Here is a 24,945-nt window from a genome sequence, read left to right as displayed (position 1 = left end):
CTTGTTTTCAACATGTGATCAAGCAAATAAAACCCAGAAGTCATAAAGCTTATCCTGTTTTTCTGTGTGACACCAATAATTCAGCTTTGCTTCCTCCCAGGGAAGTTTTATGAAACCACCTTTTGGAAAACAACGATGCAGAAAGCAGAGCTTTCTGTAAAGACTGTTGTGACTTTTTGCATTCAGATAGAAAGATTTGTTGCTGTGCTTCCAATTGGTTCCAGGCTCATTTCAGGAAAACTGCGTAAGACAGAGATGTGTATTTAATTTCAGAGATTCACAGATCAGCAGAAGTTCCCTATCCATCCAGAGTCTCTCAAAATGATATGAGTACAGCCTGTTTTAGCTTTTGAAAGAAAACTGACCCCGTATCTGACAACAAGGAGGACCCACCTCTCCAATCACACCAGCCACATTTAACATCACAGGTGTAGCTTTCAAAGCAGGTAGTGAGGCTACAGGTGAGGACATGCACAAAGACAGCATTTGCTTTTTGCTCTACAGAATGGATTATATCCGTGTCTCTTCCTCATAGGACAATCAGAAGGATGGATCAGCTCTTCAGGGCCTTTCCAGCTCTATCCGTAGGGCTTCCATAAAGGACAAGTTACACTCACTAGCAATATTTCAGCACTTCTCCCAAATTATGAACTGTCTGTGACACAGTTCATAATGTGACCATCATAATCACAGAGGAGGCTGAAATGCCTCAAGGATCTATTTTGCAGAAAATTGTGCAGTGGCACAGCATTTGCAGAAGTTTAGCACCTTGCCGTCCAGGCAGTTGCCATAAATGTGACAAAGTGAAACACAACCCAGTTTTCCATGGCTGATTTGACTTGATACACATGAATCACATAAAAATGCAAGATAGTCCAAGAAGGGTTTACATAAGCAGCTGATTATAACAGCAAAGAGTTATTTGGACACTAATATATTTGCTTTTCAAAAGGATGCAAGAATTATCTTTTGTCCCACAGATATCTCTAATTCTCACCTCTGTATGCATCTTAATTTTCATTAAGATCTGTGAAAGTCTCTGTTCATGTTACAAAAAGAGCAAACACGCAAGTTCAGCTTTAGAGAAAGAAGGCTGTGGATGATAATACTGCTGTTCTCAAGGCGTAACAAGGATGCTTGCTGGTGTACATTTTGGTTACTGACATCCTAGGCTGGATTTTGATTCTGCATTAAGCAGTTCTACTCATAGTACTTAATTAGACCATTGTTTACCCCATCCAAGAGATTCTTACGCACGCACATATATTTACATTATTAAACACACTACTTCATTATCAAAACCAAACAGAAACTTCAGGGGCACAAGCCAATCTAAATATGTGAGCACAGCAGCTCTGCTTGTCTGCAGAGTTCTAAAATTATTTCTCCTCTCTTTGATGCTGAATTCTGGTGAAAAGGAAAAAAAAAACATCACCATGTGTTTTGGTGGTTTCAATTTGGATTTGTAAACGATAGTCATCTGTGACTACACTAAAGCACTCACAGAATGTGAAATTCAGTCCCAGGTATCCATTAAGTTCAAACAATTTTGGATGATTCTCTGGAAAGAGACAACATCTTGGAGTGAATGTTTTCTAACTTACAACCTCACCTGACCATTTCTCTCCATTTTTAGAGAATTACCACGGTATCTACCCTTCATTCAGAAAATTCTCTGCAGATTACAGAACTTGCATACTGGTGCAAAACAGACCTTCGAGCACTTCTGTTCCCCACCAACTATCAACAGGTTAAAAAGTGCAGGTCCAGTACAGTCTCATGGAGGAACATTACATGGAAGACTTGGCCTAACTGTGCTACAGCAAGCATATACACTAGAGGTGAGGACACTGTTTTCTGGTCAAAATAATCAGAGCTTTAGAACAAATAGTTAACCAACATGTTTCCTAGATATTATACTGTGGATGTTTTTTTTAATAGCATTTGCTGATAGGTATTCATTCACTGTTCCACAGCAGAACATGTCTATTGTGTACATTTTCATTCGTGATTCAGAGTATTCTCCTGCTGACTGTGGCATCTTTTGACATTTCTGAACAAAGCTTTAGTGGAATAGCTGTATTTCCCGTGGTGTCTCCTGTCCTGTATTGTACTTGTCACAAACTGCCGGCCTGTATTTGTGGGGTGGAGAACGCTATTCTCTAGGGAGTGCCCGTTTAATATTCTCAGCTGTGCTGTGACCTTTTCCATTAATAGATGTCACAATAAGGGCATGCCTTTATTGCTGAGCCACAACAGCATACTGGTTAATCACCCACAAGACAGGCGTCATCTGAAGCTCTGACAGGAATATCCAAGCACATGTCTCATCTTGACTATATTTGAGATGGGAGGACTCAGTTTGGGGGTTTTCCAATCAAAAATTCCCTAGGCCATCTATCAAACACTATGGCATCAATCAATGCAAATCTGAAGGAGAGAAACATTTAACTTTGAAATCAAGATAATTCAACATTTCTTCAGCAAGAGCAAAACCAAGCTGAACTTCTTCCCTCAGTATTGACAACTACAATACAAATCAGTAGTGTGGGGTGGGGAAGACGCTGGCAGCATCTGAAGGGGAATGAGTGGAACAGTCCTCTTGAATACGACCTGATCTTGCACGGTTTCACAAAAAAACCCCAAACAACAAAACAAAACAAAACAAATTTGAACTTCAAGAAGAGAAAATATTTGGAAAAACCCCTAAAAAATTATTGATTTAAAAACAGTAGGAAAGATCAACATAATAATAACCAGCGTAGTCCAAGCTCCCTCTTCTGGTCTTTTGCAGTATATATACTGGAGTAAGCAGGTCTTGATAGTCTACCATTTGGTTTCAAAATCTAGCAACAAAGTGTTCATATAACTTAGACAAAACACTTTTTAAAGTTATTCAGCCTCTTTCACACTACTTATGTTTTCTTAAGCAAAGGATGTACAGACATGGAAATTGTAATATATGAAATAACATTGCACAATACCTCTTTTTTTCCCTTGTGAAACCTTCAGTTTCTTGAGCAGGCAGTTCTACACCATCACCAGGGGCCGCAGCCAAAGGTACATCCCCAGAATCGAGGTTATCAACTTCTTTGCAGCTATCAGACTTGGAAGTGCTGCAAAACAATTATTAAAAATAAGCTGACAAATTTCAGAAGTGCCCATGAAGCTTCAGTGAAGTCTGCTTAAAAGATGAACTTTGGCTGGATCTAAACTAAGGAGTTCTAAGGAGCACATCGTCCCCTCCCCAATACTGTCTCCCTCACACCTCCCACAAATTACTCTTTCCTACAAACCCTATTTCATTTAATTTCTCAGATGACCACATAACCAGTAATATTGCAAAGTTTTGACAGCTCTTATAAACCATAACATTAACTGCCAGAGAAATTTAACTGTGTAGGAAATTAGTAAAATAAATAAATCACTAATGACTACTTTGCAGTTCTCATGCAGCCCTTTCTCCTCAGCATACGATACAAACATTCAATTAAGTGACTTGAGTGACTTGTCTTTTAGAAAAAACTAAAACCCAGGACTAAAAAATTCTCTCACTTTAAAAGCTCTCCCTATACTGTAAAGCTAAAAGCACAATGATCCCTGAACTCATGACATGAATGTTAAGATTACAGGACTGTAATACTGCTGTATTTGTTAATTCCTACAAGTCCCTCTGCTCAGCAAAGCCCCACAAGACCCAAGCTCAGAAGCATGACAGCCACGTAATGATTTCCAGAGCACGTAAATACAGATTGGAAAGACCAAGCTTCTTCACAGCAAGGGAAGGCACTGTGGGGTGCTTTGGGGAGGCGTGCCCTCTCCTGGCACGTGCCTGCAGAAAAGGAGCTCCTGCACACAGACACCAACCAGAGTACAGGAGGAAACAGCCATCTGCCCAAATCCCTGGCACGCAGGGGAGGGTAGTCTTGCCGTTCCCTTTCCTCAAGGCAGACCAGAGCAGAACACACCGTTACAGCCCCATTAACTTTCTGTTTTCTTAAGCAAAACCCAAATTAGAAAAAAGCCTCAACAGCAACACAAATAAAACACTTCTCTCGGGAGCCTTCTAATGCTCTTTAAGAAGCTAAATCACCTGTGTATCCCCACAAGAAGCTCAATTGCATTCTCTCTCACTTTAAGGAGACTGGTAACCATACTACTCCCCCGGCTCTTGGCTACACTCATTAAACCAATGACAGAAAAGGAACTAAATAACCAATGACTTCATGTCTCAAAAGCAGGAGCAGGGTAGGGTCTTGTCATGCCACGTTGTTCTTTCCAGGGCACCTCTGACATACCAGAGGGACACAGATGTTCTGGGGTAGCAGCCACACACAACAGCCTCCCCTCCTGCCAGCTCCTGCTTCCAGAGATCCAGACACAAATGTTTACAGAAACGTTGGTGGAACCAGGCCTTGGCTGAGAAGCTTCTTTTAGGTTTCCTGAACTAAATATAAACAGTTATCTTAGCCATTCCTTTTAAAATTTCCTCTCCCCTCTCCCCCAGTAATTGTACTGTAATTGTAGAAGATAGATTAAGTTGTGTTACTGAATAAGAGTTGGTAAAGTTCAGGGACAGATTGTTACTTCCTTTAGAAACATGTATACAAACAGAGGACAAACATAAATCACATCCCTAACTTTAGTTACAATATGTATGAGCATGAGAACAGTTATTCCCCAAAGTGTTTATCCACTAACTTACTAAAATTATGAAAGCTCTTTCTGAGAGTGGTTTACTTTAATTAGCTCATATCCATGAAGTTGCTTTGTGCCATATGGGATAGCTACTCAGTTATTTCTTCTAAGAAATTATCTCTGCTTTACGCAATCCTTCCTTCCTTCCTTCCTTCCTTCCTTCCTTCCTTCCTTCCTTCCTTCCTTCCCCCAGTTTGTCCAAACTCATCTGACACTAACATAGACTTCCTAAATTTTCAGTCACATCAAGTTTAAATAAATAAATAAATAAAAATTCAAAAGCAAACTGTTTCCTTTTTCATGCAAAGGACTTTTCCCTTTGCTAAAAATGTCTTTGTCCTAATATAGTAATAGCATCAAATATATACAAAAGCGACGTGACTATATAGGGTCACACGGAAATTAGAGAAAGTAAGATTTTAAAGCAAAAAGTAAACTGCTAAAAATAAGTGAATGCTGAACATCTGTTTGGAGAGTAAACAAAGAATTGCAAAACCCAAACAATTCACAAGAGGGCCCAGCCAAACAAGAATACCAAGCGCACATAAAATTACGGACCTTATGTTACGCACACATAAAACCGTCCCAGTTAATTGCTTACAGTAGCACCTGTTCCCCTCTCAGCCACACCCTTCGCACAGGCCCCACTGCCCATCTGCAGCCCTTCAGCTTCCCCCTTTAAGTCTTTCCACATAAAATGAAACAATTTTCAGAGATATACTTTGACTAATGTCATTTCTAATGCTCTCTGCAAAGCAAAACTAGCTATCAAAATACAGGCATTTTTAGAAGAGCTCTGCTCCCTGGCCTTCACAAAGCACAGGGCTTAATTTTATGAGCGATAGTATCGGTATGTGTTAAAATACACAAATAATTTCCCCTCATCTTTCCAAGCTTCATCTAAACCATCAAATACTGGATTCCCATAAAGACCATGCCTGCCAACTGTCAGCTGCCTTACTTGTGCAAGTGAGCTTGTGAAGGAACATGGCAGAAATGCAGTTGGTACTTGCATTTTCTCTGACATCTTGCACCGACACAAGTACTAGGAGGAATCCACCTGTGTGCCATGGGAAGGCGGACTGCAGGACAGGGTGCACGGGCAGCCTGAACCCCTTTTCCCCACTGCTGTCCCTCTGACAAGGGGTCCACAGTACCAAGGAGTGTTGAGCAAGGCCATGAAAAGTAGGTTGCAAGACTGATCACTCCAGGTCTGGGGCTAATATTGCCACATAATAATTTTAGCACTGTTCAGCACGGTTTGCAGGTAGAATTGCAACAGCGTAGTGCTACTGGTTTTTGCCCATCACCAGATGGGCACTACCTGCAGATGGGTGCTGCCCACTGGTGGCATAATAAGCTCGCAAAGGACAAGGCAGAAGCAGAGCAGCTCAGAAATGGTACAAACTGCACAAATTGAGGCAGGGTGGCACAACACAGCAACCCTGTCCAAAACACAGACTCTGTCCACTCTAAACTCTCCAGCCTAAGTCTGCATCAACTCAGGTACGTATCAATTCATGGTGCTTGTATCAGCTCAGACGTGAAGTGGCTACATTAAAACCTCTGCCTCTCCACAGCTCTTACTAAAACAAGACTTGCCATTAAACTTATTTTCCAACAAGTAATATTCTAATGGTTGTAGCAAGGATACTACCAAAAGGGCCAAGTCTTTGCAGTGCACAATAAACTATACATGGGCCAGTCTTCATCCTGTAGAGTTGAGCTGATTCGAAAACAAACGTTTTTCAAGCTCCATCTCTGTTAAAGTAATTCTCAAAAGTCATTTTCTGACCGTCTGTGTATACAGATAACCCTGGGTGTTCCTGCCTGCTTGTACTGCTAACACTGAGGAGCACACCCTGAGAGCATCACAGTTCCCCAGGCTGTGAACTATGCGACCGGGACATGTCCATCTGCAGATAAAGCAACACAGCTTTTGGTGCATCCGACATCACCTATCACAAATTCCCCTATGACAGCTTAATGTGCCCTCCACGTAACAGGAGCTGGGAGAGAGGCTGATGCAGGGGAACACAACGTTGTCCAACACCAACTCAGGTTTAGAACAGCTTTCATTCCCTAGTATTCTCAACAGAGCTGCGACAGCTCTGTCTGGTCTGGACTAAACGCCATGCTGCAGCTCCACAACCTCAGCTGGCGATTAAATGCAAGAGCAGGAGCTTTCCTTACCATGTGGAAGGGATCAGATTGGGTTGCCCTGCCTGTTACCTATTGCCTGACCCTAAAGACAACTCATGCAGCCAGTGCTTTCCAAGCTACCATTTTTTCCTGGGCACTTGCAGGTTTTTTTGCCCGCAAGACAGGCAGCAAGTTGCAGGGAACAGATAGACACTGCTTAGAAATGTGTAACACCTCTAACCATGGAGCCCAGCTAAGCTGTGGTCTCGTACAGCCAGGACACTTATCTGCCATCTCTGCCTTTCCAATCCAAACATTTCTCATATAAAACAGAAATCCTGTTGCAGAGCTCTGCACCTGCAGCATAAAGAGAAAGATGCGTCTGGCTAAAATTTCTCCTAGTGCAATGTGTACTGGCAAATCAGAGTGAACTTGGCCTTTCAGTTTCATTTCTAAACAAAAATGCTTGGCAGAACAGCCAGTGAACTTTTTACCTAATTCTTTTCAGGGCACTCCTCTGTAAATACAGTAAATAAAATCTACTGACTGCACAGATGATACCATGTTGTCCCTGATCAATATGTAATCAGCAGGGGAGGAGAGAGGCAGACGGTCATCCTCAAGAAGCAAAACAAAGATACAGTTTCTTGACCGGACAGATGGAGAGACAACCTGATCTCTTATTATGCACTGCCATCTGGAAGACATTTAGCACAAACTGACCCCTGCCTTATATGCACCATTATTTTTCCCTGTCAAAGTGCACACCATCTGCATTATATGACACCCCTGATGGGGAAATACATGGAAACAAAATGAACTTATTAGTAAATAACTAAGTATATTCAGGGAAAAACACTTCATAATTGTACTTTAATGCAGACAGACTGGAATAGCATCATGCCATCTAGTAGCCCTGGTAACATTTCAAAAGTATAGTGCAGAGGTATAACCAGTAGGCATCGACACAAAGACATCACATGTGTGTGCATTAGAGAATTTTTTTGCAGTCATACTGAAAAGCAGTGGTGTGGTATTTCTACATAAAATGCCAAAAAAGCAGTGGCTTTAATATGATCATCTTACTTATATAGGCAAAAGTCTGCTCCACGTCACAGGTGAAGAGACGATGAGGGATAAGGCAATGACATGAAACAACAAACATCACTGAAACTCTTCCCTTGGATAAGAAAAGCCCAGTCCTGCTATTACTTATCCTCATTGTGAGCATAATCCCATGCATTTTAGGAGTAATACTTTCATTTGCTACCAACATTATGTTGTTATCAGGTTAGGTCTGACCAAACCGCAGGGAAGTCAGCAGTGTTCCTTACTGCTGGAAGAGAGTTGCACCATGCCTGTTTCAGACAGGAGCTAAAGCAGGGGTCCAGCTGTGCTGATATTAACCCCTCTTCTGCCGATCAGCTGCATCTGCGGGTGAGCACATGTGGGAGCTACTGCGTTTCTACTGCTGGGACACCAGGGAACACCTCTGCAAGGCTCACAGAGAAGCTGGCAAGCAACAACAGCCTGGACAGAAGACAGGTGCAAAGAGAACAGGTAGGCTTTTTTTTCTAAAGCTGACCAAGGATGCAAACTAAAGGAGTAAGAAAAACAAACAATACTGACAAGAGTTAACTTGTGCAGCTTTTTAAAAAAATAGACAAAAAAATTAAAACCAACAAACATAAGAGAACTACCTGCAGCCAGATTCACTCCAGCTGACCAGTGTATTTCTCTCTCACCTCCCTCCATTTCAGGAGCTGAAAAACTACCTACTTCCACACTGAATACCCCTGGTTTGCAACTTTTTAGCACTAAACCCTTGCAAAAATCCCTGCACCTTCATCAAGGTCAGGATATGGAAACAAGAGCCAGGTCCTGTGGCTGCTGCACAGTCTGTGTGCCCTCACCCCTACTAGGCTCAGCCACCCTGTATGGGCTAACTACAGCTCAGCACCAGCACTCGCAGCCTATGCAACTGGGATGAAGCAAGGAACCCTGAAACTAACTTTTGGACATTAACAGTAAAAACATTTTAAAGACAGAAGTTATGAAGCAGATCAAAAGAAAAGGTATAATATAATTAACTCGACATTGCAGATCCAGATGAGAATGTGAACAGTGTGAATTCATGAGGTTTACAAGAAGCAGTACATTAAAACACTCTAAGACTGTTCTTCCTAAATGTTTCCTAAGGTGACATTTAATCATAGACAGTTTGTGTGCCTTTTTCCCTACAAACAGCAAACTATCACCCCAAGGGCAACAGAGTCTTCTATTTCAGACTGTAGTCCAGAGACCATATATAAATCTTCCTGGCACTTTTGGTGTTAGTCTTTTTTCATTCCTCCGCATTCAGAAAGTAGATCATAGCTCCACCTCAATTACTGCTCACTCTTTTCTAACTGCCTTGCTACTATGGCCAACACTCCATTAGCAAGAAAAAACAGAATCCACAAAAACCCATCAGTAACCCAATTTCATCTGTTAAAAACAAAGAAACACAACTCTTTGAGTAAAAACTTACAAGAACTGGAAGAAATCCACATCATTAGCTTCCCACTGTAAGCTTCTCTAGATCATCTTACCCCGATTGTAGGAAAAAGGTTGTTTCTCACAGATTCACTCAGCCAGCATTAGCAACTAACTAGCTTGGGGACTGATGGAAGACCAGTACCGGCTAAACAGCAAAGTCACACAGCCTTTAAGGTGGATTGAGCAAACCACACAAGCTCCTTTCCGCCTTTGATAGCATATTATTGCTACTTCAGCTAACCAATTTAATGCTAGCTTAAATATATTGTGTATGTTTACACTCCACTGAATTCACAATGATTGAAGGGTAAATACACCCTACAAGGCTTCCTCTAGTGTTGACAGTTAAGACAAACTCATACACCCAAAGATCTTGACAACCCAGCTGCCACCAGCACAAATAAAGCAACAGTTTCCCTTCTCAGTGCAAGTAAAAGCAGACAAAAAGCCCAGTGTCCAACAGAGATGAGATACTTGAATGCTTTATAATCAGCATTATACTGTTAAGGAACTTCTCAAAGTTAAAGAAAATGACCAAAGGATCAGTTACCTTGTACTAATCCAAAAAAAAGTATAAGCACCTAAAAAAATATAAGGCATATATTGCACCTTCACAAGGCATGACCTTCCCATGTGCCAAAGTGATTCAATCTCAGGGAAAGGTAAATGGCATCTTCCTTTGAAGGTTTTGATAGAGGGAGATTTAAATTCTGGTAAAGATTTCCACTGACAGATGCTCCACTGACTACAGACAGACTTGGCAAACCCATCAGCAACTGGCCATATCAGACATATATCCATCCAAGAAGAGTGATAGCAATTTCTAAGCTAGCGCTGACCTCTGTGGTCCTCCACCCACCCCAGTAAGCAGTTTGCAGCTGTTTCCCACCGCTCCAGCTGCAACAGCTCTGTACAATACCTTGCTGCAGTCAGCTCAGCAGCATCCACGGGATCAACATTTCCATACACCGTAGAAACAGCTAAGGGTTGCTCAGAAGGATCAAGGGGAGAAGCCAACTGTATGACATCAACTGGCCCAGAAGGGCTGCGGAGAGAAGAAAAGACATGGAAAAAGGCAGCCTCAGAGGTCTGAGTTATTGCAGAACTACTGTCACTTGCCTGTCTGAACCCCCAGACTTTAGCATGCATATGCTAACTTCTGTGTTAGGGAACGCAGCGGAAGTTGGCATTTTTAATATAAGTTGCTTTTGTGCACAGCCCTACTGTTCCCACCAGGCTGAAGTCACTGGATTTTTGTCTGTGTTACAACTGCAGGAGCAATGAGATAGTACAATCCAACAGCAATCATGTTTTGATTCTGATTTTAAAAAGCAAATGAGAAAACAAGCTACTGCTTGAACAAGAGAAATGGCAAGACTTCCTTGCTCAGAAACCACGTAACATACAGGGAGCTCGGGTCCGGCTTTCACCGGCCACGGAGCTGCGCGGGGACTCATCAGTGGGAGCACAGAGTCAGAGAAAGGTCTCCCGGGTGTTGCAGGGAGCACATGCAGGGAGACACCCAGCCTTGTTCCACACCCGGGGAAAGCAGGGTGCAGCTGAGTACCAGCACTACGTGGCTAAAAGAAAACAATTTGGATACACATCCTTGAATCAATAAGGAAAGGAGCCTTGCTGAAGAAGGGTTTTTTGTTTGTTTTTAACAGACACCAAACCATGGGAACCCCCTGAAAACAATGTTTTTGTCGCCTACTTCAACCTGACTTTCCCATGTGGCCACCCAGAGACCGGGGCCCTGGAAGTGTCAGTTTTCCCTAAAACTCACCAAAATCCTCAGGTTTTTGTAAAACATAAAACGTGACCTTTAATTTGGGTTCCAGTTTCATATTGCAGGTTCACCCAAGTGGCTCAGTTTTGAGGTGCCGCTTTCCTGAACACCCTTCCATCCATGTTGTTTCCAGTACTACCAAGTGAATAAAACCCTGTGCACAGACGGATGGTACTGTACACAGGTGGATTTGCGCACAAGTGTATAAACTTAAAACTGTCACTCAGCATTTGGAATTTCAGCTTAAAAATAAAAATCCCTAAATTATGGAATTCAGCTTTAACACTAGACGATTACTTCCTTACCTAACCGCAAATCCAGCGGTTCAGTACGATTCTCTACTGTAGTTTAATTTTGGTTCAAAGAACATAACAAGGAGTTAAACTGCACTATAATAATGTCAGTGTTATTCCAGTAACGACTGAAGGCTACCATCTGAATATACTCACATTTCACATCTTTTATCTAAAGGATTCTGTAAAGTAGCATGTTCATATGGGAAAAATGATTTGTCAAGCTTGTTTTCTGATTTTTTAATTTTATTTTTAATTAATTACACCTGTGATCCTTTGTAAGCCAGTGTTTCTGCTTTTCTTTTCCAGTGGTTTCACAGCACCATTCTGTACTTGGTCCAGTTTGTTTGTCCATGGCATCCCTGACAAGCCAAGTGGCATCCTCCCCTCACTTAAACCAACACTAACAAGAGCAAGGTTAAGCCATAATGCAGTTCTCAGATGACGGCCTAGAATATTTGATTTTTTTTAAACTCACAATATTACTTTTATCTAATTACAATACTAAGCAATTAACTGACCACATGTTCTCTGGCTTAAGCACACCTGAGGGCTCAGCCTGTTGTAGGAAGCTTTCAGCTAAGATGTTTACAAGTTCTAAAGTCCTCTAGCTTATTAGTATAAAAGGACCGGTTTTCACTCATCGCTAAGAGTTGCATATACTTAGAGCACAAACGGGGGTGCCCCCACTGCTTTGCCTTAAAATGAGTTTAGAAAGTAGACCTTGACAACAGGACATTGCAACTTCTTTCTTATATACATAAGGAGTGAAACGCAGATGGGCAGATCTTGTTCTGGCTACTGACAGAGCACTAAGGGTCTTTCCTGTGAAGGTATAGAAAGTACAGCACAAGCCAAAACTGCAACTGAAGCTGTTGTACTGGTGTGCCCCAATCTGGTGAGAAGCGAAGTGTTTGCCTGCCACCACTCACATCTGCTGCACGACCAACTCCTGGACAGTGACTTTCATACAGTCTACTGTTACTGTAAGATTTCGGTATCACTACGGACAATGTAACTTGTAACTCAGTCTTGGGGAGGTGATGGCGAAGCTGCTCATTGCCAAGCCACCCTGCTCTCTGCGGCACAAACAATGAAGCTATCCAAAGCTGCTCAAACTAGTTCCACAACTGACATTCCTGGGCACCACAACCTTCGCCTCGCAGGCGCCCGCCACCAGGTCCCTGCTGTGAATCCTCTCCAGCAACTGGCCTTTTAGGCCAATTTGTTTCAAGAATCGAGCTCTGTAAAAAGGCCATGAGCTTTTTCCATTCCATTGCCCAAGTTCTGGGTCAAGTCTGGAAGAGGATCTACTTAAAATGACTTCCAAATTCTACTTATGACAAGCGTGACTGAAATACTTTTCAAAGGAAAATACCTCACAGTTTAACAAGCAGTTGCTTACTAACAGCTGCAGCGAGCACACTAAATTCAGCCCAAAGACCAAGGGGTTCAGTCTGTTATTAGTGTGTCACAAGTGAAAGACATTGCCCATCAAGTGTCCTTAGGCTCTTGAGTTTCATAATTTCACTTTTAAGGCCTCTACTTATCTTTGAAAAGAGATTTTCCAAGTCACTGTTAGAAGGCAGGTATGCAAATAGCAAGTTTCAGACAAAGATTGACCCATAGGAGTCATTAAATATCAATGAACGAATAAGAAATAACTGCATAAACCTATGTAATTTCTTCTGTTTAAACATAGGAGGTCTGACCTCAGTCTATGTAAGAAGCTTTTGAACCAAGGCAGGAAATGTATTTAAAAGATGTAAAAAAGCATAGCTTTACATACGTGGACAGAGAGGCAAGCAGGGTCAGCTCCTCGGTGCCAACCCCAAACACAGCGAGGGCTAGGTATTCTGGTGGTTCCATTTGTTGCTCTCCTGCTGACATCAGTGAGATGCAAACCTTAAAACCCTAATTTCATACTAAAGTTTTAAAATGTTTTGACACTGGTGCTGGAGACAGAAGGCAGCTACGGGTCTTGGCATTTTCTCCCTGTCCACATTTTTCCAATCAGGAGAGCTGGATGTGGCTCCCTTTGAACAGTCAACAACAGCTCCAAGTTTACTCCAAGGGAAACCAATAAGCATTTCAAGCCCTGCTATCTCCTAGTCCCAAACATTTGGTTGCTTTTAATGAGATAAGGGTAAGATTTATAGATCCTGCTCTTGCTCCAGAAATCTCTGGAAAACGGCACCAACAACCGCAAGGCAGGACTGAGCTCTCGGCACTCTCATCACCTGCTATTTCATTTTCTTCAAGAAATGAGATGTTGCTCACTGGGTACAGCAAGGCTGATTGATAGACAAAATCCTCTAGATTTCATATTTGGCTTTGTAATAACTTGGACCAAAGAGCCAATTTTTTGAGCCTCAGTTTACACATGTGTAAGAAAAAATAATAATTAATCACAGAAAAATATTGAGAGGATTTGCTATTTCTGATAAGTTTTTATACTGCAATTCTTTGCAAGGGAAAGAGATCTAGCAGCATCTACATCACTTCAAATTCATTCATTCAAACACATTGTATCTCGCAAAATTTCATCCATTTTATTAAGTAATTCCTTCATAATATTCATTTTTACCTTCTCATACTTCATTTTGTAGCTTATCTCATACATTAGCCACATTCATTGAAATCAACTTCATGTGTAGAAAATCCAGCAATAACCTGCTATAGTAACTCTATGCACCTTCAGTATTTCTGTTCTTTAAAAGTATTTTCATGACTATTGGGAGTCTGTCATTATAATTTAGCAGAGTAGGAGGTAAGAAGCTATTTCTCAGATTAGAAATCAACATTACTGGTATCAGGGAACAGCTCAGGACTGCTGCATAAGCTACCAGCACAGGATTAGAAACAAACAAGACCCTCTTTTTTTTTTTCCCCGTACTACTTCTTGTGAGGTAATTTAAGATCAATTTAAATATTAATAGAATTTTAGGAAAAATATGAGATGCTAAGATTGACATGAAAAGTCTGGCTTTATTTCCCAATGAACTAAGGGGACATCCATACAACCAAATGATGTCCCCGCAGGGCAAGTCCATATGCCAGCAATAGCTTTAAAAGCTCAGACACAGCAATGACTGGGGGTCACCGGTTACTTTGCTGGTCGCTATGCATACATACAACCAAGGCTTTACTTTTACCAGCTAAACACACACCCACAGTCAAAAGTTCAAGTTTCGGGAAATACGCTGCCTTTTGTAAATCCAACAAAGACTTACTTATGCATTTAAATATGTGATTTTGGAAAAACCTCTCAAATTCCTTCTGTACTCTGAAGGAGAAACTATGCCTTAAGTGCCTCGCATCAGCACTTTGTATTTACACTGCAGGACCTTCTGCATGCCTCAGCCAGGCTGAGTCCTGCTGAGGTGGGAGCTGTACAAACACAGTAATGAAGGTATCCAAGAGATGAACTGGCATGTGTTAATTAAACAAGTAAAATCACTCTCATTCAGGGAACAGGAGTTTGATGCACAGTACTGTGCACAGCAGCATTTCTGTACTTATAGAAAAAAGACATTACCACCAAGATACCAGAACTGGCTCCTGGGGGAATTATTGCAGTGTCTCAGATACACATCCTCTTCCTCTGAGCCGGACTCAAGCAATCAGCAGAACAGGTCTGGACGCTGTGTGACCGTGCTCAGAATGCCCAGGGAGAGCCAGCCCAGCCCACCGCGGCTTGGGCAGCACCTGAGTCACACCTCTCCCCAAGGACGGGAACTGCCATCATCCTGGCTGAGCAACAGGAACCAGCTGCATCTCCCAAAGGCTGCGGGCTGCCTGCAGTCCATGGGGGAACACACAACTGCCCGGCTCCAGACACAAGACTGTGCTTCCAGCAACAAAGTAGTCCCTTCTCCTGCTGCAAGTTTCCATACTGATAAAGTAAGAAAGGAAAACAAACGCCGAAACTGCATTCTGGAGAAATGAAAGCATCTTTTAAAAGACTTCTTGAAGGCAATACCCCACCTATTAAAAGCAACCCCAGAAACCCAGCTGCACAGCAGCTGGCAATCCCTGCAGGTAACTCCACATTACCCAGCCGAGCGGGATGATAGTGCTATTGCTGTCAGGCAATCCGCGCATGTGACGATGGAGAGTACTTCTCAGAAGCGATACTTTTCTGGCAGTGCTTGTGGAAATCCTGACAAGATAGAGAAGTTATCTTGGCAGGGGATGATGTTTAGTCACGCATTACCTGAGGGCCTGGACTTCCTCTCTCACCCAACCCTTCTTGCTTAGAAGTCCCTTAATTTTTGTAACACGTGTATCCGGATTGATCATCGATGTGATTAGTCGTAACCGTAAAATAGAAAAAAATATTTTTTTTTGGCCTGAGTATTCTACATTACTGTGGTCACATTAAAACCTAAAAGTTATGGTGGGTTATTACATTAGACAAACAAATACAATTATTTTAGATTAAAAGACTTCAGGGGACTGAAACACACATTACAGTATTACTTCCTTCGCAAGCTGAAACAGGGACAACAGAAAGCCACATAAAAGTGTTAGAAGTATAAATCACGCCTGCACAGGATGAATAAGCATATTTGCTGTAATAACTGTCAACCATTACAAAAAGCCCGTAACGTCACCACCGTGCAGCTTTTAGAGCCTCTGAAGGGCTCTCAGTCACGTCCTGATGTCATTGCTGCAGAATTTAAAAGTCTCCAAATTCCAGCTAGTAAACCTGAACCAGAAGTTTCTCAGTGCGATCAAACCGCCCCCCCCGAAAGTCTCCTCACCCGCTGACACTCCGGCCGAGCAGAAACCCAACCGCGAGCCATGGCAGGAGCCACAAAACCATCCGGCCTCTTTCTTGGAGGTAAGGAGAGTTAATCCTCTCCCAGAGCTGGAGGCAGCGCCGTGTGAGCAGAAGGGCATTTTACTCGGTAGAAGTGTTACTTTTCAAAAAGTTGTTCAAAGGAAAAAAAGGAGGGGAGAAAAAGTGCAACAATCTTTTGAGAGAGAGAAGCAGGGGCAAACAACAGCTGACTTTTAATTTCTGATACAGACCGTAACTGCACATTGTTTTTGTTATTTCCTTGGCTAACTTTCCCCTCACAAGTGTCTACTTACCAAGACCAGGAAATAATCACCAGCTTCGCTATTCTCAGTCATCCTCGGCTCCAACACGACAGCCCGCAACAGGCCCTCAGTTTAACACGAATTCCCCCCGCTTCCACCATCCCGGGTCGGGAGCAGCGGCCCCGCCGCACGCCAAGCCCGGCCCCGGCCCCGGCAGCCTGGGCGAGCGCTGGAGCGTACAAAAGGCCGAGGAGTAGGAGCCTGGAGCTGCTTCTCGGAGGCTCCTCCCATGAGGCTCCCCGAGGAAAGGCCGCAACGACCAAGCCTGCCGCGCCCCGCGTCCTCCCCCGCCGGGGTCGGATGCCTCCGGGGCGGCTGCCGCCGCCCCGGAGGCATCCGACCCCGGCGGGGGAGGACGCGGGGCGCGCCCCGCCGCCGGAGCGCTTGCGGCAAGCGGGGAGAGAGGGGGGGGGAAGGACACACGCAGGACCCCGCATGCTGCCCCAAAGCTGCAGAGCGATGAAGCCGCGGCGCCCACGTGGGTTTTGTTCTTTTTCTCCCGGTTTTGGCGTGGAATTTCTTCCAGGGCTCTTTGAGTCATGGCAACCCGATGGCCGCTCGGAGTTTCCATCTGCTGCACATGGTGGGGGAGGTGGACAGATTAAATTACGACGTATGTAACACTTAAAGCATCCACAGATACCTCCTAATGTTTTAAAAACCGCTTCAGCAGAGCCTTGTTTGACTGATGGCGTTTGGCAACTTTTTAAAGTTTCAGGATGCAGGAATGGTGTTTGGCCCAACTTTAAAGATAACTTTCTAAAAGTTTCAGGATGCAGGAAAAGTTTTTAACAACTTTCACTGCAATGTTGTTTGTTGATAGCTGTAAATCTAAACTAAACCTTTTTATTCCTACTCTAATTCTGGCGTTAAGTTCCAGCTCCTAAAGTCACACAGGTTTTCTTATAGGTTTCTTTACCTATAAGAAAATGGAGCAGTTTTAATTAGTTGCATGCCCTTATTAATCTCTTAGGTTTCCTATGGGTTTATTACAACACAAAAGAATGGCTTCACAGGTAATTAAGTCTTTGCATTGAGATCCACCAAATTGCATATACAAGCTGCCAGCACCCAAGGAATTAATTGAGTCTCTACCCAGGGAGATCATTATCATGTTTATAACATGTCATACAATAACCATAGACTAAATGTCTATAATACCTATCCCACAGAAAGATAATTGGTAGATTCATTGCTTACCAAATGCCCAATCGAGATATTTCAGATAAAATGCTGGGGCTACAGAGACTTAATTTAGCCGAGTTACAGTTTCCCAGCTGACTCCATGTGCACTCTGCCCAAACTCTGGACATTCAACTGTGGTGCCAGCTATGCCTGCTTGGGTGACAAAACTAACATTTCCTCTTCTTCAGAACTCAGTCCAGCTCTTAGCAGGACTGTGCATCTCCTTTTAATGTTAGGGTACAGTAATGATACCAGTTGGAGTATCTGGTATCCAAAGCATCAATTCACAACTGAGCCTCAGGTGTAAAAAGGTATTCATCAATTTTTTTTTATTATTTGTTTTTGACTCTTGAACTGTTTCTCCTTCTAGCCCTTGTTTGATTTTCTGTGAGCAAAAGGAGGGAACAGATTTTTGCCCAGGTAAATTTTGTGTTACAGGAGAACTTTTGCATTCGTGAGTCTGAAAGCAGATGACAGGGATTTCCCTTGGATGTGCTCATTGCTGCTTTTAACAATTTGGATACCTGTACAGGAAATAGGAGAATATACCAAATGACCCCTGGAGACCAAATCAGATACTGTAATGGGTGAAAATGCTGAAAAACATGTAGACTACCAACATCGCCTGGGCTGCAAGGTATGGCTCATCGAGGGGTAAACAGCACTTATGGAATGATATGCTGTGGAGAGTTCACTTAGTTGCAGCACCGGGAGCCAGTAGCATCCATTCTGACAGCAAGGATTAAGATCAGGCAGAGAGTTAAAGTTTATGGGGAGAGCAGCTCTCTCATATCCTGCCTCCCAAGCAGCAGGAAACCAGGCATGGAAAAAGTTACTGTGATTTCTGATACAGGTACAGGCATTCAGCCACCCTCTCATTTTGGGGGGAACTAAACTCTTTTGTCATCTGGAAACCATTTCACAAATAGCTTCTGCAGGTATAACAGCCCTGAGGAGGAGGGAGACCCCAGAGAGAATAAGATTCATTAAAATAAATTTTTATTTTCTTTGCAAGCACCACTTCAGTCTGGCGCAAAGCCGTGGACACAGACTAGCTACATTCCTGCTAACAAAACCAAATTTAGCATTTTTGGAATAAAATGGTCATTTTGCTCAAATAACATGCCTCTCCCTGTTTATTCATTAGCCTCTTGCTGTACCAAAACCCTTTCACCTACTGCTAAGCAATCTCAACCCACCTTTGTCACAAACACATTTCCACTTTCCTCCCAGTGCCCTCTGCTACTTAAACATAGGAAAACTGATACGCAGTAACTCCAGGAACATGGTGCTAAGGTGTGCTTGATTATCTGATTTTCCTGTAAGGATTAATTAACCTGCGTTAATAGAAGGCTTGGGGGAGGAGAGAGGAAACAAGCTGAAAAGCAACAGGAAAACAAGAGATAAGCAACCTCCCAGCAAGGCTGGGGAGACAATTACAGGACAAGGGCTGACTTTCAGGCTGCAGCCTGCAGTGTCACGCCGTCTGGCTGAGGCTGGTAGCCGGCAGATCAAAGAGCTGTGAAAGAAAGTGTTGCAAAAGATTTCTCTGGAGGGCCGGAGCTGGATAGGAGCGGTGAGCATGCTGATGAGACGGACTCAGCAGCAGGAGACATCCTGCGTGATGGCCCCGCTGGGGTCCGGGCCCTTCCCTAGCTCCCAGGGAACAGTTAGCCTCAAGGAAAGGCCAGAAAGCGTCGGGACGGCTTATGTTGGGGGGAACTGTTGGGTTTTTTTAATGTAGATCCCAAACGTTTTTAAAGAACACCAGTATTTTGCATTTGGATGAAAGATTTTATCTTTGCTAGATCCCCACTTTTTCCTTTTCTACATATGTATGTGTCCATGAAAATTTGAACATTTACCAAGCTATATGTGAGAAGTTAGGTTGCAATCTTAAGGGTGGAGGAAACCCTAAAAGAAATAATCGTCTTTTTAGTTTGGCAATGCTAAGTAGTTCATGACACAGGCACAACGAAGTTCCTGTGGTGACACTATAGTTACCTGACATTACATAGGCACATGGTGTTGGAAGGCAGAGCATATATATATATATACACACTTCACCCCAGCTTCCACATCCCACACCGCTCCTAACTGCAGGACTGACACGTGAATATTCTCCTCAGGCACGCAACATTTTTACCCTACGCTCAGGAAAACGGGAAATCGAATTACAGGAAAATTAAAGGTACTTAAGTCCAGTACTTGCAGACATCGTTTTAGGTTGCGTTTTAAGAAGACTGGACTATGACTTGAGAAATGTCATCAGAGACTCTGCCATTCAGGCTGTGCTCCATGCTCAGGGTGCTTTAAGACTGTGGGTGGACACCTGGTGAAAGCTTCCGATGGACACCATACTGCTAGTGGTGGCCCACTCTGCCCAGCCCCCGTGAATTCGATCTGAGGGTTTTTCCCATAAACCACGTCACTTTTGCCAACCCAAAGCACTTGGGGGGGTGGGGAAATGAGTCAGCCTTCAAGAAACCTATGAAAAACCCACGAAATTGACTTGGAAAGAATGTTACATTAAATAAACATTAAAAAAAAAGCCAAACAAAAACCCACACAGTTTTTCTTTTAAATTTGCATTCTGTTTTTTGAGAATACAGGATGAACTCAGATCAGATTGTCAAGTTTTTCCCCGTAAGCATGAAAACAAGGCTCTTTCTTCTCCAACTCTTTAAACCTAGGTTATCACTAGTCTATAAGCAAATACAAATACTACAATATTTGTGATAAATTTGCAAAAAAGCTGGCAAAAGAGCAATGCCTGTTCTGAACAGTAAGGCTGCATCATGCAACTAATCTTTAAGAAAATGTGTGTGATTTTAAATTGTTCTTTGTGAAAACTTAGTGTCCATTTTTAAGGCCATTTGCAACAAAGAAACCCATATAAATATACTTCAGTTTGTTTAAAATTACAGAGGAGTTTCTCTTTTGCATTTCCTAAGCAGAGGTTCATAGTCATATACTTTGCAAAACCACAGACCCAATTAGCTCCAGAGCAGCCTGGCTGAGATATCCAAGCTGCTTCTGTAACAAACACCTGAACTTTATATTTCCACTTCTTTCCACATAAAAATTGCCCACAACCATCATTTGTGGTGGTTTAAAATTAGGTCGTGCAGTGCCCAGCAATTTTTATTGGTGAGGCTTTGGGATGGCCATCTCTTTAGATTCCCAGACTTCTACCTTAACCTTCTGCTTTGAAAAAAGGGAAAGTTTAATGTTAACCCATTACATCTCGGAGGATCAAAGTGATGGGAAACTGCCATTTTTGCAAATTTCCAAATAAGTAAGATCGATTTTTAGAAAACCCTAGGCTAGACTTAAAGCCTCACAAATTCCAGTGATAACTTCTCTAGCAAACCAAGTTTATTTGGATTTTCTACTGGAAGAACAAGATTTGAAGAATGCTGCACGCAACAGACGTTTCATGTACCATCATAGTATTCAAAAAAAGAAAAAAAGAGAAGATGTGGAAAATCTTGGAGACTTTTAAATATTCAGCAAAACTAACTCTATATTTTGGCTCATTTAATGACATTGTTAAGAAGGGGAGATGGGAGTTTTAAGTGTCCATTTATTTTCATGACAGCCAGAATTTTTTCCTTAGTTGTTAGAAACTGAACAATGCATACATGCTTTCTGCTTTCATTCCAGGAAACAAATCAAATCTTCTCTGTCTGCTGCAGAGTTATTCTTAGTTGGCTTTGATATTTCTATCAGCTAGGAGAGCATAACAATGTTATCATGCTAACAAATTCCAAAGATTTTACATAAGCTCTTGAGTGCCTTAAAAAAAAAAGGCTTTATTGATTACACTGTTTGTGTTTCATTAGCCAAAGGAGCTAGGAAAAGGCTGAAAAAGGATGAAAAAGCAGTTTCATGAGTTTCAGTTTCATGAAGCAAGTACTCCGTGTTTTTCAGAGCATCATTTACAAAGAGAAGCCAAGCTTTACAGGTTTGAGGCTGGAAAACACCAGGTAGTTCAAGCCAACGAATCATTTAAATCCTGCTTGTCTACATACAGCCTATTTTCCTAATTTGATTTTTTATCAGTTGAAACAACTAGACACCCCCCTTATTTAAGCAAAGCAGGATAAGTGGAAGTATAGTGCTTGTAGGATGGTCTGGGTGAAAAAGGATCACAGGACTGCGCAGCATTCTCACTGGCTGATCTGCTAGAGGCTCAGGGCCAAATTCTTTGCTGATATCACTCCACTGGCGCAGAGATTTTGGCTCAACATTTACTGACTTTAAGGGTAGGCTGCAGCCGTAGCCTTCTCTCACGCAGCTGTCTTGAAAGGAATGTACCAAGAGGTAAAGAAAGTAAATTAGTGAAAATAAATTGGAAACAACCTTGCAGAGTCTTAGGGCACTTTCGGAGAGCTGGTTATTTTACAGAGGACCATGGACGAATGGGGCAGGAGCACAGAATGGTGGCACTCAGCATTTCACAGGGACCTTAGAATCTAGAATGATTAAGCCTTTGATTGGAGCAATTAACATTTCTACACTTATTGCAGTTTGAGATGCAGAGCTTCTTACAGGCCAAAGAGACTCTACTATAAGAATTAATCTGTCAAGGTGAGTGTAGATGAACAGGCCCAAACAGATGCATGTAACAATTTTTTACTTTTCCAGAGTACCCAAATGTTAAGGAATAGCAATATCTAAATAAGCCCCACCTGCTATTAGCAATGCAAATGTGGGCTTCCATATACCTGGACCAATATTGATAAGACAGGCTCCAAGGACATCAACATAAAAGATAGCAGAAGGAAAAACAGGAAGCAAAGGACGAGGCAAGTACTACGTAGTTCTGGCTCTTCAGACATGTCTCCAGAGGAGTCTCTGTTGAGAAGCACTAGTGCAGTGCAAGCATGCCAAGACTCAGAAAAACTGGAAGGAAGCCACATCCAAGTCATGGATAACATGCCTGTGTCTGTAATTGCTGTTCTCAGAGCTGCCCTCACTGGGGTTCAAAGCTGGGGCTAATCCTACTTTGCATATTCTATTAGAAACAGGGACAGTGGAACTAGCTCCACGGTATCCAATTTTGTAGGAAGCCAGAAGATACAGAGTTGGAATAGAGAAAATATGGGGATCTGTAGGATATGCAAAAACAATTTTGAGAAAATAGGCAGCTTACTTGGAAGCAGCAAGGTTGAAAAATACATCTGGGGAAAGCTAATCAGAAAAAAAAAAGTAATCTGAAAGTAATTTTTAACTTAATGAGAAAAGACAACAAAAAAATGATGCTAAGCTGCCTGTCCAGACATTGGACAAAGTATTACAGTGTCCATGCTGGATTTCTTTAGCAAATGCCTGTATTTGATTGAATAAATGTAATTTCTTGAGAGTCATAGAAGGATGTGTGAAAAAAGCAGCTCATGTATCATTCATCCATGTCAATACCTACCTTACGAATACGTGGCTAAGGTTCTCAAGAGTGTTACAGAATGTTTTCAATACAGCAAGAAGTACCAGTAATTTGGCAGGACCAGAGACGATTTACTTCTATATTTTTGTGTAGCAGAGGCATATGTAAATAAAATAAAAAAATAACCAGCATGGTATCACATACCTAGTTTTCCATTGGTATGTGCTTTGAGTACAACAAGGCATACTACTAAATCAACATTTTATAAATAATACACTGACTTAGACGCTGCCTAAAATAGCGGTCAGTTCAGTCAATGGCATTCATTAGAGTAGATGGCAAAACTCCCTTTCACTTCTTAGAAAGCAATGTGAGATGTCCATTGGGTAAGAGTGAAGTTATCTTAATTTTACTCTTCCATGAATAGAAAAATACCAAAATTAAATATCGCAGACTTAACACAGACAAAATTCCCACAGAACTCCCCATCCAGTTAATTTAGTTAAGGACTGCAGGTTGAGCTGCTTGCATCTCCAAAAGCACAACTGTACTAACAGTTGCACCTACTGAGGATAGCAATGACATAAGATGGGAGGGAAATAAAGAGAAAGAATTCAGATGCAAAGGGAGAAGGGCAGGAGAGACAAATAGCCTGATTAATTTTGTGCATTTCATTTATGTGTAAATTACCTTCAGCTATTTTTCCCTTTGTTTTGTGATCCTGAGATGCTGCACACCTGAGTTAATTCTGAAGTTAAAAAAACAGGGAAATAAAGCAAGCTGCATAATCACTGTTTTGATAAGTTTCCTTTTAACTCCAAACTCTTGTTTTCAGATGCTAATGACACAAAGCCTTAGTGCTCAAAACCCACTTGACTGACCTGAAAAGCAGTTCTACATTCCATACCTCATCCAGCAAGACTGTTTAAATATTTAATACTGTATTTGTTATGCAGACAAAAAAGACCAAGTCAGTATTTACTAAGGAGTGAACATTCTTTTCGGACTTATTGAACTTGCCAATTTTTGATGTCAAGAGCAAAGCATGAAGCAAATCGAAAAGTATGTCTGGACCAACTTTAGAGATCTTGTCTGACCTATGCATAGGACATAAAGAATGTTTTTCAAGTAGCTTTGCTGATGCCAACTGCTGCAACGTACTTCCCATATAAGAATATTGTTTAGATGTATAAGTGATGTGAGTCAATGCAACAGAACTCTCCATTCTCTAAAAACCAATGGCAGCGATAGTAGAGCGCCTACAATACAGTGCTATAGCCGGGAAAGGGCCCTCCCGGTGGAGTTTCTTGCAGTGTCAAAACCGTTAGGAAACACTTGTCCCCAAAGCAGTGCAGTGCCACTGCCTCCTTGCCCTTTACGGCTAGCTTTATGTGCCACTCATACAGTGAGGAGCAGGTCGAGGTACAGCCAGCAAGGAAGGTTCAGGCACTGCAGAGAAAGAATGAGCACCTGCTTAAGTACAGCTATGAAAGCACTGCATCTTGTCTATTGATTTGCATAGACAGTCTGGAATAAGGATTGCTTCTGCAGCATAGGCTCCAGAAGAAGTCAATGCAATTTGCAGTAGCACCAGAAGCTCTGGGAACGCTAAGCCTGCACAGTGCCCTCTTGCATTCAAGGCAGGTGAAGGCACTGGGCGTATTGCTCGGCACTGCAACGAGCACAGCCCATGCTGCTCTGCGCAGCAAACCTGTTCTGCCGAGGGGTGCAGAGGAGAACCTCACCTTACTGCAAAATGAGTGTCATTCCTTGCAGCATGTTTACGGCTCCTTGTGCTTTTC

General features: G+C 42.3%; 1 protein-coding gene across 15 annotated transcripts in view; it reads right to left on the bottom strand.

Annotated features, from left to right (window-relative positions):
- The window catches only part of TACC2 (transforming acidic coiled-coil containing protein 2), a 147,463-nt gene that overhangs the window by 74,767 nt on the left and 47,751 nt on the right, over positions 1-24,945 (bottom strand). For 12 of the 15 annotated variants that reach the window (XM_076339161.1, XM_076339160.1, XM_076339169.1 and 9 more), the window contains 3 exons: positions 10,298-10,423; positions 7,388-7,537; positions 2,985-3,116 (listed from right to left, as the gene is read on the bottom strand). In XM_076339161.1, coding sequence (XP_076195276.1) covers positions 2,985-3,116; positions 7,388-7,537; positions 10,298-10,423 — 408 coding nt within the window. The remainder of the gene's footprint in view (positions 1-2,984; positions 3,117-7,387; positions 7,538-10,297; positions 10,424-24,945) is intronic. The other 3 variants (XM_076339171.1, XM_076339172.1, XM_076339175.1) reach the window with 2 other exon arrangements.

The sequence above is a fragment of the Aptenodytes patagonicus genome, chromosome 5, assembly GCF_965638725.1.
Source record: "Aptenodytes patagonicus chromosome 5, bAptPat1.pri.cur, whole genome shotgun sequence".
In the NCBI taxonomy this organism is placed as follows: domain Eukaryota; kingdom Metazoa; phylum Chordata; class Aves; order Sphenisciformes; family Spheniscidae; genus Aptenodytes; species Aptenodytes patagonicus.
Note: the sequence above shows the minus strand (reverse complement) of the source record. Positions and strands in the feature narration are given on the sequence as shown.